Genomic DNA, 15,291 nt, shown 5'->3' on the forward strand with positions numbered 1-15,291 from the left:
AAAAAAGCATCATAATAATGTAGATTCTACAACACTATCATTGTCAACACTATCGAGGATAATCAATGGGAAGGTGTTGTTTTAAAACACTACATTTGAGAAAAAAAAAAGACCTCTAGTTGCCAAACTTTTGCATGAACTATGTGACAACCTAACTTGCCAGATTATTTTATTAAGCAAAATGGCACAGGGTAGCTATGTTTGAATGTGGAGCTATGCCGAAATAAACTTGATTGATTGTAGGATAATATTATTCTTCTGAGACTAAGGTCAATCCCTAGGTAAATCACAATGGAAAAATGCTGCCACAAATTTAAATTTTAGAAATAATTTTAAATCGGCATAAGTTTTCTTTCAGGTTAGAAAAAAATGATACAAATAAAAAATATTATTTTTATTATTTGTTGTATAAATTAAAAATATATAATGCTCAACCCTGGTGTATTGTTGTGTCTTGCCTGTCTTTGGTACAAGAAGCAAACTCTCTCCCGAAACAAAATTAAAAAAATAATTTGCAAAATTTGTTTGGCATCTGGCAGCTTTGTTTGCAAATGGGTGATCGCGCTGATCAAGATGAGCAAGCAAAAAGGAAAATAACTGTGTATTGCTGGACCCCTGAAACTAGGTATCTAGACTGAATCAAGTTTGAAGCTGTTGTTGGAAAGATGTGTCCTTTTTATATCAGGCAGCGCTGGGTTAAAAAAACTACAGTATATTTCTGGGATAGCATGCTTGCCTCCAAGTTTGGAGGGTGTTTAAGGATGCAGCACATCTGCTGATACATATACGATAGCTCAATTGGTTGGCGCGTCACTTCTGGAACGAAGAAGCTTCAAGATCAAGTGGCGCTGGTTTGACTCTCAGGGCGTGTGTTTGAGCAATGCACGTTAAGGACTGCTCTCCATTCAGCGGCATCTAATGAATGGAATTATTCCCCAGCAACAAGACTTCAACAATCGGAAACTTCACTCATGTCAATCTCGGTGACCGGGCCTGCGTCAGTGATTCAAAGCCTCTACAAGTAGGCTATGCGAAACTGCCAGGATTAAGCTCTGCAAGAAGCTTTCCCAGTCCGATGATAAAGATTCGATCAATCAATCAAGGAAGTGGCTGCGTTTACGGCGCCGTAAATACAGACGTTCCATGCCTTTTTTCTAGTCTTTACGTCGCTTTTAGTGCGCATGTGCGTTGTTGCTGAAAAAAGCTGGATGTATAACTAAATTCAACTGTTTTCACCAAGTGATTCAGTGGCGCATGCGGTCTGCGTCAGATTCATACTCCCAAGGATATGAGTTCGATACTTCCAAGAGGTGTGCTTTGTTTTAAGCTAAATTCTCACCTGAAGTGACTCAATCGTTAGGCTGCGCATCACAACGAAAAAACAGTATATGACAAACATAGCAGAGATCTAGAAAAAGGTAGAAGCGACAAAACGCGGACGTTATACCGTGCATGATACCAGATAGCCGAGTGGTGAGAACGTCTGCGCGGCGTTTGAAAGGACGCGGCTGTGTCTCGGTAACGACACTTAATGGCAAGCCAAAATAAGGGGAACAGCTGACTCGAAGACTAAATGTCACTTTGCTGCTTCCTGTTGCCTGTTGTATCGCATCTGTGATCGCAGTGTAGGCTACTGTGTGTTATCGCAATGGGCGCAAATGAAAACACGATTATTATTATAAAGCAGGACAATCAGTTTAAAATATGGTGTCGTCGTCGTGTGAGCCTCTGGGGCCGAGGGTCTATCCTTTTACCACCCCAGATTCACGATGTTCCCGGACTACACTGGAAGGCTACTAGAGAGCAGCCAGTCTTTGGTTTCGTCATCCATGACACGCAGACCTTAGTTCAACTCTCCGTTAGGTGGCTTGAAGATGGAACAGTCATTGATGATGTGGTCTGCGGTTTGTTCCTCGGCACCACATTCACAGAAGGAGGAAGAGGCCATTCCCCATTGGTGCATGGTTGAGCGGAAAAGCCCGACGTCCTGTCCTGGTATAGTGTTAGGCCGATTGGGCGTGTGTCGGCGTCGGGGATGAACGAATAGTTTGGCGGCGCTTGACTTCCATTCAGAACTCCATTTATGGTCCGCCCAAGCAGCCGCAGAGACGTCTTGTTCTCAAACCTTTAGTTAGGCTACGTTACGATTCAATCGTTAGGCTACCGGTACCGTACCCATTTTTATGGCCGTTTAGTTTGTTTTTAGTTCTGACCATCACAACGAAAAATCAGTTTAAAATATGGCACGGTCGTAAACACCTAAAAATTTTATGAATAAGTTATAGAATTTTAAAGAAAAAAAAACTCACTAGCCTTTTTTTTCTTTCTAAATTTATAAAAAAAATTATTAAGGTGTTCGACCGTGCCGTATTTTAAACTGATTTTTCGTTGTGATGGTCAGAACTAAAAACAAACTAAACTGTTTCTGTTTTTGTTTTATTTTTTTGCTATTTGTTTTTTGGGTTTTGTGGCCGTGCTAACTACTGATATAGCCTACTAGCCTACATAATTTTTCATTCAGGCACGTTTTAAACCTTTCAAGGTTTTGCCACCTTTTCCCGTTCGTTAACGTGCTGGTAGGTTTATATTGATTTTTGTAGTTAGTATCTTTTTCGTCCCGGACGCGTTAATGACGAAAAATAAAATGATTGATTGATTGAACGGCCACAAAAATGCGTAGCCTAACGATTGAATCGTAAAGTAGCCTAACTAAAGGTTTGAGAACAAGACGTCTCTGCGGCTGCTTGGGCGGACCATAAATGGAGTTCTGAATGGAAGTCAAGCGCCACCAAACTCTATTCGTTCATCCCCGACGCCGACACATGCCCAATCGGCCTAACACTACCAAGACAGGACGCCGGGCTTTTCCGCTCAACCATGCACCAATGGGGAATGGCCTCTTCCTCCTTCTGTGAATGTGGTGCCGAGGAACAGACCGCAGACCACATCATCAATGACTGTTCCATCTTCAAGCCACCTAACGGAGTGGAAGGTCTGTGTGTCATGGATGACGAAACCAAAGACTGGCTGCTCTCTAGTAGCCTTCCAGTGTAGTCCGGGAACATCGTGAATCTGGGGTGGTAAAAGGATAGACACTCGGCCCCAGAGGCTCACACGACGACGACACCATATTTTAAACTGATTGTCCTGCTTTATAATAATAATCGTGTTTTTATTTGCGCCCATTGCGATAACACACAGTAGCCTACACTGCGATCACAGATGCGATACAACAGACAACAGGAAGCAGCGAAGTGACATTTAGTCTTCGAGTCAGCTGTTCCCCTTATTTTGGCTTGCCATTAAGTGTCGTTACCGAGACACAGCCGCATTCTTTCGAACGCCGCGCAGACGTTCTCGGCTATCTGGTATCATGCACGGTATAACGTCCGCGTTTTGTCTCTTCTACCTTTCTCTAGATCTCTGCTATGTTTGTCATATACTGTTTTTTCGTTGTGATGTTCAGAATTAAAAACAAACTAAACGGCCACAAAAATGCGCAGCCTAACGATTGAGTCACTTCAGGTGAGAATTTAGCTTAAAACAAAGCACACCTCTTGGAAGTATCGAACTCATATCCTTGTGAGTAAGAATCAGACGCAGACCGCATGCGCCACTGAATCACTTGGTGAAAACAGTTGAATTTAGTTATATATCCAGCTTTTTTCAGCAACAGCGCGCATGCGCACTAAAAGCGACGTAAAGACTAGAAAAAAGGCATGGAACGGCTGTATTTACGGCGCCGTAAACGCAGCCACTTCCATCAATCAACCTAGCATCACAATAAAAGTAGAAGTTTGTGAGAAATAGCACCAAATTTTCTGAATTTAATAGCCCAGTTTATCTTACATTGATATATCTGTGCTACCCCATTGGAACAGAGAAAAAGTGTGTGCGGATTAGAGATGCAGCAAACCCAAAATTTGTATCCGCACACCGCACCGCAACTGACTCAGCTATCCGCACACTGCAATTTATCTAGAACTTTGACACTGCACCGCACACCGCAAATTACAAAATTTTTAAAAAATATTTTAATGCGTTATTTCTTAATAAGTCAATTGTAGCAAAAAGCACCCATGGCATATATATAACCGGTAACCTACCAACACAGTTGTGCACTAATTGACTAGGCTAACCAGATCATATTCTCTTATCAGCAATGCATCTAAGTTCTAATACAAACTAAGACAAATAGAATGTTCCTGGATCCAGTATCAGGACTTTTGAACACTTTGTAAGCAATAATGCAATTTTAATGTCAGTGGCTATATGAACTACACACACAAGAGTACCGTTAAACTTATACCCTGGACTAACTGTTATAGTAACTAATGCGGTAGTTGCGCTAGGCCTATAGCCTGGGAGCTGAGCTTATCAGCTAGGCCATTAACCAAAAACGTTTGTACAGCTTCCCTGACAAACCAGCCCCAAAACCTTGTCAACTGCAAGCCTACTGTTGCCACTTTCTTGTACTGGAAAAGTACTAGATTTGACTGAAAAAAAAACACTAGTATCATAATTACACGATCATTTACATGCACAATATACAAAAATTACAGCCAATGGCGTTAGTGAGTGTTACAAGTCCTTAAAATTTTAAAATAAAACTGAATTTCCTTGAAAGTGAGACCCCTGAAGTCATAGCCATAGGAGAGTAAAACATTTTGGGGGAGCAAACAAAATTTTTTCCAAATTTGGCCTTTGCAAATATATTGTCAAAAACGCAATATTACTCACAATCATCTCTTAGGTAGTGTAGTCTAAGAACTCCACACTCATTTAATGTAAGCCGACGAAATGTAAGCCTCCGATACCATATGGTAGGCTATGCTACGCTACCTACTTTAGTCTACTTTGAACACTTTTCACAGTCATTTACGTGTATTTTTTAAAGTATTTATGCTAAATATCTCAAATTTGGTCATCGTTGGGTGTAACTAAACAAAAAACTCATGTCCAAAAGCACTACAAACACATTGATGCAGCCAAACAAAAATAGGTGGGGCTACTTTGAACACTGTCCAAACTTATGCAAACCAATCTAAAAAAACACAAAAATCTAAAAAAAACACTACATAGCAAATAAAAACACTAAAACACTAGATGCAACCAAAAAACACTAGATCTAGTGAAAAAAAACACTAGGAGTGGCACCACTGTGCAAGCCATTTGCAATTTGCATAGCTTTCCAGCTTAGGGTTTCCGAAGGAAAAAAAAACTAATCCGTGTTTCCAATTTAAATTTGAAGGTTCATAACTGATTTTCTTGAGAAGTTGAAAGTTTACGTTTACGAAAGTTTAATTTCTTGAAAGTTTACGCGGCGCGGCTTTGTCATTTCAACTTTCCACGCGGCGAGGCACGTGGCGAAAAAGTCAAAAGCGGCCGCGTACGCGGCGCAGCTTGCATCACTAGTGCGGATGCTTTGCAGGCACCCACTACCCAGTGGATGGAATAATTCCCTGGCAGCAACATTTCAATAATGGGAAGTTCACTGTGCCAATCTGGGCAACCTGCCCTGTGTCAAAAGCCTCTAACTACAGTAGTCTACAACTTTCAAAAATACCTACAGTCACTGGCGCCGACTTACGGGGTTATGGGGTGGCCACGCCACCCCGTAACCGCTGTGGCGGGGTGGCAGCCACCCCGTTTAGGTTACATTACATACTGCAAATAAATGTAATTTGAACGGACGTTTAAATCTTTTTTTGATCATTGGTTTTCGCTTCAAGCAAGAGGTGAACCAATACAGTATCGCGAAGAAAATGATTGTTTTTGTCACAAGCATGATGCTCGCGTAACATCAAGCAAACTACGTGAAGATTAAGCAACACATGGCTACGAGTTTTTACCTTGTTGTTGCGATCGTTTTATTTGTTACTTGTCATAAGTCATTGTTACATTTGTTAGGTTTACAATGGAATTTATTAATCAATAAAATACGATCTTTCCATTGCCTCCCTCAAAAATCTTTTTTGAAAAAGTTTAAACTGCTCATAATATCGCTATAAATTATGGCAGCTATAAAATACTTGGAAATAAAATTATCTCGATGATTGATAGCTCCACCCCCTAAATGAATATCTATTTTCAAATTCATTAAAAAAATGCAATTTTCGAAACTTTTTGAGTTTTATTTAAAAAGTGCACTTAGTAAAGTAGCAGTTTTAACGTTCTGCAAATTTACACGTTTACATGATTTTATTCGAGGAAAGCTATACTTTTAAAAAGAAAGTTTTGAAAACATACTTATTGTTGCCTTCCACCACCTGCGAGGCGGAGCGATCATTTAGTGCACTCAGGCGCATAAAAACCTACTTGCGATCTACCATGACGCAACAGCGATTGAACCAATTCCTAATTTTAAATGTTTATCAAGCTGAAGCTTCACGGTTACAACTTGACCAGTTGATTAACAGCCCAGCTAGCAAATGAGTCCTTTTTCACATTGATTCAACGTCTGTAGACGTTGAATCATTGTAAAAAGGGACTGATTTGCTGGTTGGTAGTTGGATTGACAGAGCTGTTGTTCGCAAAAATACTTTTGCCAAATGTTAAGTGTCAGAGCAGCAACGTAACAATAAAATTCACGACATACCTCCTGTGCTTTGTTTTAAAGTTGCGTTGTAAAATATCGAGCTACAAATCAGGTGTGAAAAGACAATTGCCTCTACGAAACACGCTTAGTAAAAATCAAACAAAAACATGCAGTTTGAAAGTTTTTAGATTGCCATATTGTGCTATCCGCCACCCCGTGCAAAAATAAAAGTCGGCGCCTATGCCTACAGTAGTCTACAACTTTCAAAAAATACCAGGAATTTATCAGAGGTTTTGTCAGTCCAAGGATAAAGATTCAAAACCAGTTTTAGTAAAGGAAAAAAATCAAATTGTCCAGTTGCAGAAAACTTAACTTGACATTTCTTTGATGCATATTTTAATAGCAGTGGCTATTTGACTGGCTCTGATCTTTTAATCTTAAACACTGTTTGACCAGTCATGACGTCATTACATAGGCACTTTTTTTCTTTTCTATTTCAAAGAAAAAGACGAGAAGAGAAGAAAAAAAGTGCCTATATTAGTTCTAAATTCAATAGCTTTATTCAACTGATTCCGCGGCGCGTACAATGTTTTTCGGGCTGGCATTGGAGGGTATGAGTTCGATACTACCCGGAAGCATTTTATTTCAAACTAAATTGCCTGCTAAAAACCACTGCCTAAAAGTAAACTTGACATTGATGAAAACATTTTTTTTTAAAGAAGTATTGGATATAACTTTTAGCATTTTTTTTAACTGAATCAGTAGTGCATGTGATATTCGTCTGGCTGGTATTCCCAAGGATGTGAGCTCACTACTACATAGAAGCGTTTTCCTTTAAACTAAATTGTCTGCTAAAAAACACTGCCTAAAAGTGAAACCATCTTTTTTAAAGAAGTATTGTAACTTTTTACAGCCACCAAACTAACTTGTTGAGAGCAAAAATGTAATGCGTCATTCGGCAAACACGGTCACATCCTCTTATGACGAACGGAAAATTACCCAGAGAAATTCTCAAATTTCAGCAAATTCAAAAAACTCCAACTTTCTTACTCATGTTTGAAAAGACATAAAAAATTGGGCTGTAGGCTACTCAAATTAAAAATTGACCACAAAAATGCAGCAGCCTAACGATTGAATCATTTCGGGTCAAAATTTAGTTAAAAAAGAAAGAACGTTTCCAGGTAGTATCAAACTCATTCCCTCTGGAACAAAAACTCGAAAAGTAGGGTCAAATGGAACGCGGGGGCAAACGGGCCATTCTGTTACTCTGTTTACTTCTCACGTATTTTTTCAAACTTATTCTTTTCCAAAATCGGAAGTTAATAGCTCATTTTAAAGCTGTTTTCTCATAGATTTGCATCATGTAAAACAAACACAGATCTACATTTGGAAAATATACCTCACATGATTCAAAAAGTGGCCAAAAAATGTAAAAATATTAAAATTTGAAAATTTACCAAAAAAACTTCGGTACCGGTACACCTCAAAAACTAATTAAGCTGGAACAAAATTTTACTGAACAGCATATACACCAGAATGCTGAATTAGTATGCTGAAAATATTAATTGTCTCACTTTTTTACTTTTTGTATTTTTTCTGTTTAAATAAAATGGGGTCAAATGGGCCACATTGGCTTTTTGACAAGTTTTAGCTCACTTGCATAACTTTTTTAATTCTATGTATGTAGTTAATTTACATATATGGTATTTTTTAGGTAAACAGGCCTATTATTACTATTAGACATAGCTGTTGGTTGCATGATTAGCTCCAGACATGCCTAGAAAGAGAACTGATATGTCCCCTTTCTCTTTGAGCAAAAAGCCCCGATAGCTCAGTGGTTACGCGCCGGGCTCAAGATCACACGGCGCTGGTTCGACTCTCGGGGTGTGCGTTTGAGCAACGCATTTCAGGACTGCTCTCCATTCAGTGGCACCTAGTGAATGGAATAATTTCTCGGCAACAAGACTTCAACAATCGGAAAACTTCACTCTGCCAATCTCGGTAACCGGCCCTGCGTCAAATGCCTCTACAAGTATGCGAACAAGTACCAGGAATAACCTATCAAGGCTTTGTCAGTCCGAGGATAAAGATTCAAAACCAAACCAAAATAAAAGGATTAAACTGAAAGTGGCAAAGGCTTTGAAAAATCCAGGATTTGAGAACCCTTCTAAACGTGCCATTGTGGACTTGATGAAGCTGTCAATGGGAAAAAATGGAGGTCTTCATCACAGCAAACACCACACGCTTTTTAAAAATTACTTGACTGCATTTTGACTTTTTGAGTCAAGACCCACCTCTTTAGGAACCCAATGACCCCTACACTACTACAAAATCAACTCTACTTGGCATGAGAGTTGTGAATGACACAACTGAATGTGGTGTGGCAAATAAAAATTTGAGTGTGATGAGCGAATACAATTTGCTGCACACCAATGATGAAGAGCAAAAGCAGTTTCTTCTCAGGACAGTCTAAAACTTCAGACAGCTGTATCCACATAGGAATAAGTCTACATTGATGCAATAACTAGACATTCTGAACATCTGTCAACACTGAACTATTTAATTTTGAGTAATTTTGTCATTATGTTCCTATCATGTAATCCCATGTTGCTATTAGTGTATTCCATGAAGCTTTTAAAGTCGGCAGCAACCTTAAAAAATTTTCAGTTGCCCCAAAAATTTGACAGGTTTATCTTTTTAGATATTGACACGATACGAGAGGGTGCCCCACTTGAATTTCAAAATTTAAATTTTTTCCCCAATTTATGAATCACCGTATTGTATAGTATCCTATTTCAATTGTCAACTATAGACCCTGCTGTTTGACTTTGAACCTTTTACTCTGTTTATGACTACCAGTTTAAAATTGAACATTAGTAAAATGCTTCCTCATTCATATCGTTCAATTTTAGTTGTAAAAAGGCCTTTATGGCTAAAGTTGTTGAGCCTCACTTTAACAAAATATATGCCACCCAACAGGTCTATGATAGAACAAAAATGAAGTTCTTTCCTTACCATTTCAACGTATAGAAGTTGTGGCCCAGTTTAGCACTTTTTTTTATGTTTTTGCAAGTTTTTAATTTCTTTGAAAAATGTCTTATTTCATTGCTGAAAGGTGCTCATGCTCTGTGGTAAAAGTTTTTTTTTTTAATTTTATCATAAGTTTTATGTGGCATTCACAATTTTAACTGAAAAAGTGTCCCGTTTGACCTCGCATGACCCTATCGTACACGCCACTGATTCGGTTGAATAAAATTGTTGAATTTAGAACTTATATAGGCACTTTTTTCTTCTCTTTTTGTCGTTTGCTTTGAAAGAGAAAATGAAAAGTGCCTATGTAGTGACATCATGACCGGTCAAATAGTGTTTCAGATTAAAAGACCGGAGCCGGTCAAATAGCCACTGCCTATTTTTATCAATAAGTGCACTATCGTACCCCATGATCCTTGTTTAACAGCCTGTCCTAAGCATAGGAAAATCTGTTTTTTATTTAACCAACACTTTGCTTATTAATTTAAGTTCAACCTTCAACTATTCCCTTATATAATATACTCGAATATAGGTTGATAGCCTACTTTTTGCTGAAAGTCAATGCCATTTTAATTCTTTCATGTTAGACTAGCTTGATTACATGATTTGAGTTTTTGAATTACATGATATTTTTGGCATAAAAGTCAATGAAGCAAATGTTGAGAATGTCAAAGCCACAATATTTATGTTTGTGACCAAGACTATTAAATGCCTTTTCTTATCATTTTTTGACTTAATTTTCACTCATTTCAAGTATGTCACAGGAGTTTTAATCGCAGATTTTGCTGGTTCAGTTTTTGTTTGGTGTCAATGGTTTCAAAACCATTGACATCAAATGATATTTTCTTCAAAACAGCGTGCAGTTTTGAATGATAATCATTGACTAATCACGTCAATGGTTACGGTTTCACTTTGCACTACTGGAGTGCTGGACATGCTTAATTGGCATCGTCTCAGTTGAACAATTGCTGGCAGACATCAGCTATTTTTCACATTGATTAAACGTCTGCAAACTTTGAATCAGTGTAAAAAATGATTGATTTGCTGACTGGGTTTCTGTAAAAACACATTTTCAAAATATGTGTTGTCACTTTTTTATCTGACTCAATTCATTTTTGTACGATTACTTCAATATTTACCTCAGCAATTGCTGATGCCAAATTCAAAGAGTGTAGTTTGAATCAAAGTAAGTAAACATGTTCAAAATTAGCATCCCCGACACAATTTCACGATCCATAATTTTATGTTGGCAATGATTTTCCTGCAGTAAAAATATGTTCATTTCAAAGGTTGTTGAGTTGCAGGCAAAATCTTGTCCTGTATGTAGGTCGACATCTAGTTTTTGAAGTGAAAATCACTTGCGAAAATTTTGACCTATACTCGAGCATGTACGGTGTGTCATACTTGTTAGAATATACTTTAACCTTGTATGAACAGTTTCTACTATTGCAGCATCAAACTTAACCTTTTTATTGTGAATTGATATAGAATAATGGAATTTACCATTGGATTTCATGGCCGGGATTTTGTCTTAGTTGCAGCTGACACTGCAGCAGCTAGAAGCATTGTCATGTTTAAACAGGGTAAGTGCTAAAGCCGTGTTATTGTTTCATCTTTAAAGTTGAGTTGAATTAGCAAACAGCATAATGTTGGTTAGAAACACACCTTGCGTTTTAGCCAATCTTTTCAAATAAAACCATAGGGATAATTTTGGTGTGGTAAAGGCTGATATATATAACTTGGGTCTGCTACTATTCGGTGAGTCCGATTCGGTGAGTTCCTAACCTCTAACCCCTAATCCTAAAACGGCAATGATAATTAGGTTACGATACCCAATAATTTAAAAAAATTGAAAAAATCCCCCGTTAAGGGATCGGACTCACCAAAACGGGCCATTTCGATATAACTTACATGAAGAGTTATTATTTGAAGCAAGAACAAAATGATAAACAAGTAGTGAAGTGATTAATTCAAGTTTGTCTGTGACAGATCAAGACAAAATTATCTCGCTTGGTCGTCAAACAGTCATGGCAGTGTGTGGGGATCCTGGAGACAGTGTACAATTCTCAGAATATATTCAGAAGAACATGCAGTTGTACAAGATGAGAAATGGATATGAAATGTCAACTAATGGAATGACACACTACACAAGGAAAGCATTAGCGGAAGCTCTCCGAAGCAATGTAAGTTTTGACAAAATCTAAATAAAAGATTTTATTCCTTTGAAATTACAGAAGATTTGCTTTTTGAATATGACAATCTTTTAACATAGTGCTTCAGTGCTTGTACATTACATAACATTGCAGTGAGATGCACTAAGTGAGTTGTAATCTTGTAGTTGGTGATCTTTGAAACTGTAAACATGTTCACTTTCCTAATTGTTATACTGTATAATCCTGATTTGAAAAGAACAAAAAGATTTTAACATCCAATAGACTCCCAATCAAACTGAAAGCAAAATTTTCAACACCTACGTTTTACCAGTCGTGCTGTACGGTCTAGAATGCGTAAATTGGACATCATCAACAATGAAAAAACTCACTACCTTCCAAAATCACATCAGGGTCATTCCATGCCAAATGAGCAAATTTTTTGGAAAAATTACACCACATGTCATAGATTTTATTGAAATTTGGCATACTTGTAGATGTCGAAGAAATATAAAGAATGCAAAAAAAATTTTTGAAAAATTTCAAACATTGGTGGAGTTATGGGCATTGGAAAAATCACCATTTTTGCCTGTTCCACTTCAGTGATATTGTCCAATTTCTTGTCATATTTCTAATTTCTTATCCTACGATCATACAATATGGCTGAAAATTGCTAAACAGACATTTTAAGATCCAAGGAATCCAAAAATATAAACTAAAAAGTTGACAGAGAACTTCTTGATATGATTATAAAGGTTTCAACTTGCTACCTGCATTTTTCGGAGGCCAAACTTTGGGGGCCTATAAAAAAAATGGGTATAAAAATTAAGAACTGAAATTCACATGTTTTATACTTATACCAATACACTTTCATGTCAAATAAAAAAATTGAATTAATTTTGATAACTACTATGATAAAAGTTAGATTTTCTGACTTGCAAATTTTGACCTTTTTTACACTCATTGTTTAAGATTTTTGTCTATGACATCACAATTTACATTATTGCTTGTTGATGACATCACAATTTACATATTGTTTGTCATGACAATTGTTATGTAGCTCATTAATGAATTGAATACTGGTAATACACTAAGGTTTAGTGCAGTAGGCCATGCACCATAGTAGTGGTAACTTGTAGAGTTATTGAGTTAATTACTCTTTTAACTGTGATTTCAATTTTAGGTTGTCCTATTAGCAATGTATTATTCCTAACATGCTCCACAGATCTTGCAACCAGAAAAGATACTTTTCCCACTGTTCAAGTGTTCAAAGCCCGTCTACCTGCTTGAAGCAGAGAAATGTCAAGGTTCATAATAAACATGTTCATCTGTTTCTGCAAGTCCACCAATGTCCAAAAACCCAATGCTTCTAGCAAAGTGAATTTTTATGGTACAATACCTTATTTTTTTCCAATGTCATAATGCTGTGATGAATCCATAACAATTGTGTTATTGTAAAACTAATGTAGTACTAATAATATAATAACTGCTATAGTGCATGGCCTACAACGTTAAACCTTAGTGTATTACCAGTATTCAATTCATTCATGAGCTGCATTATGACAAACAATATGTACATTGTGATGTCATCAACAAGCAATAATGTCAATTGTGATGTCATAGACAAAAATCTTGAACAATGAGTGTAAAAAAGGTCAAAATTTGCAAGTCAGAAAATCTAGCTTTTATCATAGTAGTTATCAAAATTAATTCAATTTTTTTATTTTGACATGAAAGAGTATTGGTATAAGTCCAATACATGTGAATTTCAGTTCTTAATTTTTATACCCATTTTTTTTATAGGCCCTCAAAGTTTGGCCTCCGAAAAATGCATGTAGCAAGTTGAAACCTTTATAATCATATCAAGAAGTTCTCTGTCAACTTTTTAATTTACATTTTTGGTTTCCTTGGATCTTAAAATGTCTGTCTAGCAATTTTCAGCCATTTTGTTTGATCATAGGTTAAGAAATTAGAAATACTATAGGAAATTGGACAACATCACTGAAGCGGAACAGGCAAAAATGGTGATTTTACTAATGACCATAACTTTGCTAATATTTAAACTTTTTCAAAATTTTTTTTTGTATTCTTCATATTTCTTTGACATCTACAAGTATGCCAAATTTCAAAGAAATCTATGACATGTGGTGTAACCCATTTGCTCATTTGGCATGGAATGACCCATCATGAGAAGCATGACCAACAAAAGGTTACTTGAAGATCATAGAGCTAAGATAGCACAAAAAAAGGTCGGCGAGTCCAATTCGGCTAGTCCGATTCGGCGAGTGCCCTATTCGGCAAGAGCCCTATTCGGCAAGAGCCCTTTTCGGCGAGTGCCCTATTCGGCGAGTTTTTGAATTTTTTTTTTGAAAATTATCGGGTGCCGTAACCTAATTATCATTGCCGTTTTTACATCGTTTGAACGTCGCTAAACGTTGAAATCGTGCAGAAAAAAATAGAAATAAAATGTTTGAACAATTAAATGAAAATTCGTCATGTCAGTTCAGTTGAGTTGTTTTTATTTGTGACCATCATATCAAAAACAATACAAGTCAACATAGCAAAGGTAGAAGCGACAAAACGCGAACGTTAAAACGTGCTTGTGACCGAAGTAAGTGATTGAGTTGAAAGAAATTTGGCACGGTCGCAACACCTTCAGAAATTTAAGATATGAAGGGAAAATAAAAAAAAGAAGATGTTACAAAAAAAAATCATGTTTATGTCTATAAGTTAGTACTTTTGAATAGTTAAAATGTTTACCGGTAGTTTGGATCAACAAATGTGTGGCCTACAGCTTGGATTGAAAGGAAGTTATCGGGTACCGTAGCCTAGTTATCTCGACCAGTAAAAATTTGTTCCAAGAACCCAGTTAGCCGAACAGTTCATTTTTACATTGTAGTAACAGACAACCAAATGTGTGGCCTATCGTTTTAACGTCGCTAAACGTTGAAATACCGTAGCCTAGTTACCCCGACCAGCAGAAATTGCCGTTTCTACATCGTTTTAATGTCGCTAAAAGGTGAAAACAAATGAAATCAACACAAAATTTTGCATTTTAAAACCTTGACGACACCGATTGTGATGAAAATCACATCATTAGTAAAAATGTATGAAAAAATCATTTTCCCAAAATTTTGTTTTTCTACGTCGAGTACTTTTCGAGATAGAGTAATTTGAAATTTTAGTCATTTTCACCACTTGATGGCGCCATTTTACCCATATCGCGGCCAATTTTCATTGTAGAGACATGGTTGATAACTCATTTGAAAGGTAATTTTAAGCTCTATCAATCTATCTAAAAATAATGAAACTTTATTTAATAATGAAAGAGGAATGTTGTGTTCTTGGTTGTAAACTTCTGACGAGCATAGCAAAAATATATATTTTCAAAATCAAAATTTTTTTTAATTTTTTTTAAATATGATTCTTCTTCTACAATCATGCAAAATATTGTATTGTGTTTTGACCATTTTGTGTGTTTTTTAATAATTTTATTTTCCTTAGTCAAAAATTTTTTTTTTTCTGTTGATCCTAACTAAATTTTTTGTACGTATCTGCAGGATAGCTTACATG

General features: G+C 36.8%; 1 protein-coding gene across 2 annotated transcripts in view; it reads left to right on the top strand.

The window, feature by feature from the left end:
* Positions 1 to 610: 610 nt before the first annotated feature.
* LOC145777474 (proteasome subunit beta type-2-like) overlaps positions 611 to 15,291 on the top strand; it is a 36,153-nt gene continuing 21,472 nt past the window's right edge. The window contains exons 1-3 of one of the 2 annotated variants that reach the window (XM_082588853.1): positions 611 to 625; positions 11,057 to 11,151; positions 11,558 to 11,751. In XM_082588853.1, the coding sequence (XP_082444979.1) occupies positions 11,061 to 11,151; positions 11,558 to 11,751 (285 nt within the window). In that variant the 5' untranslated portion in view covers positions 611 to 625; positions 11,057 to 11,060. Of the gene's footprint in view, positions 626 to 10,187; positions 10,322 to 11,056; positions 11,152 to 11,557; positions 11,752 to 15,291 lie in introns of those variants that run through there. The other variant, XM_082588852.1, reaches the window with a different exon arrangement.

This window comes from Aplidium turbinatum, chromosome 9, assembly GCF_918807975.1.
Source record: "Aplidium turbinatum chromosome 9, kaAplTurb1.1, whole genome shotgun sequence".
Classification (NCBI taxonomy): Eukaryota; Metazoa; Chordata; class Ascidiacea; order Aplousobranchia; family Polyclinidae; genus Aplidium; species Aplidium turbinatum.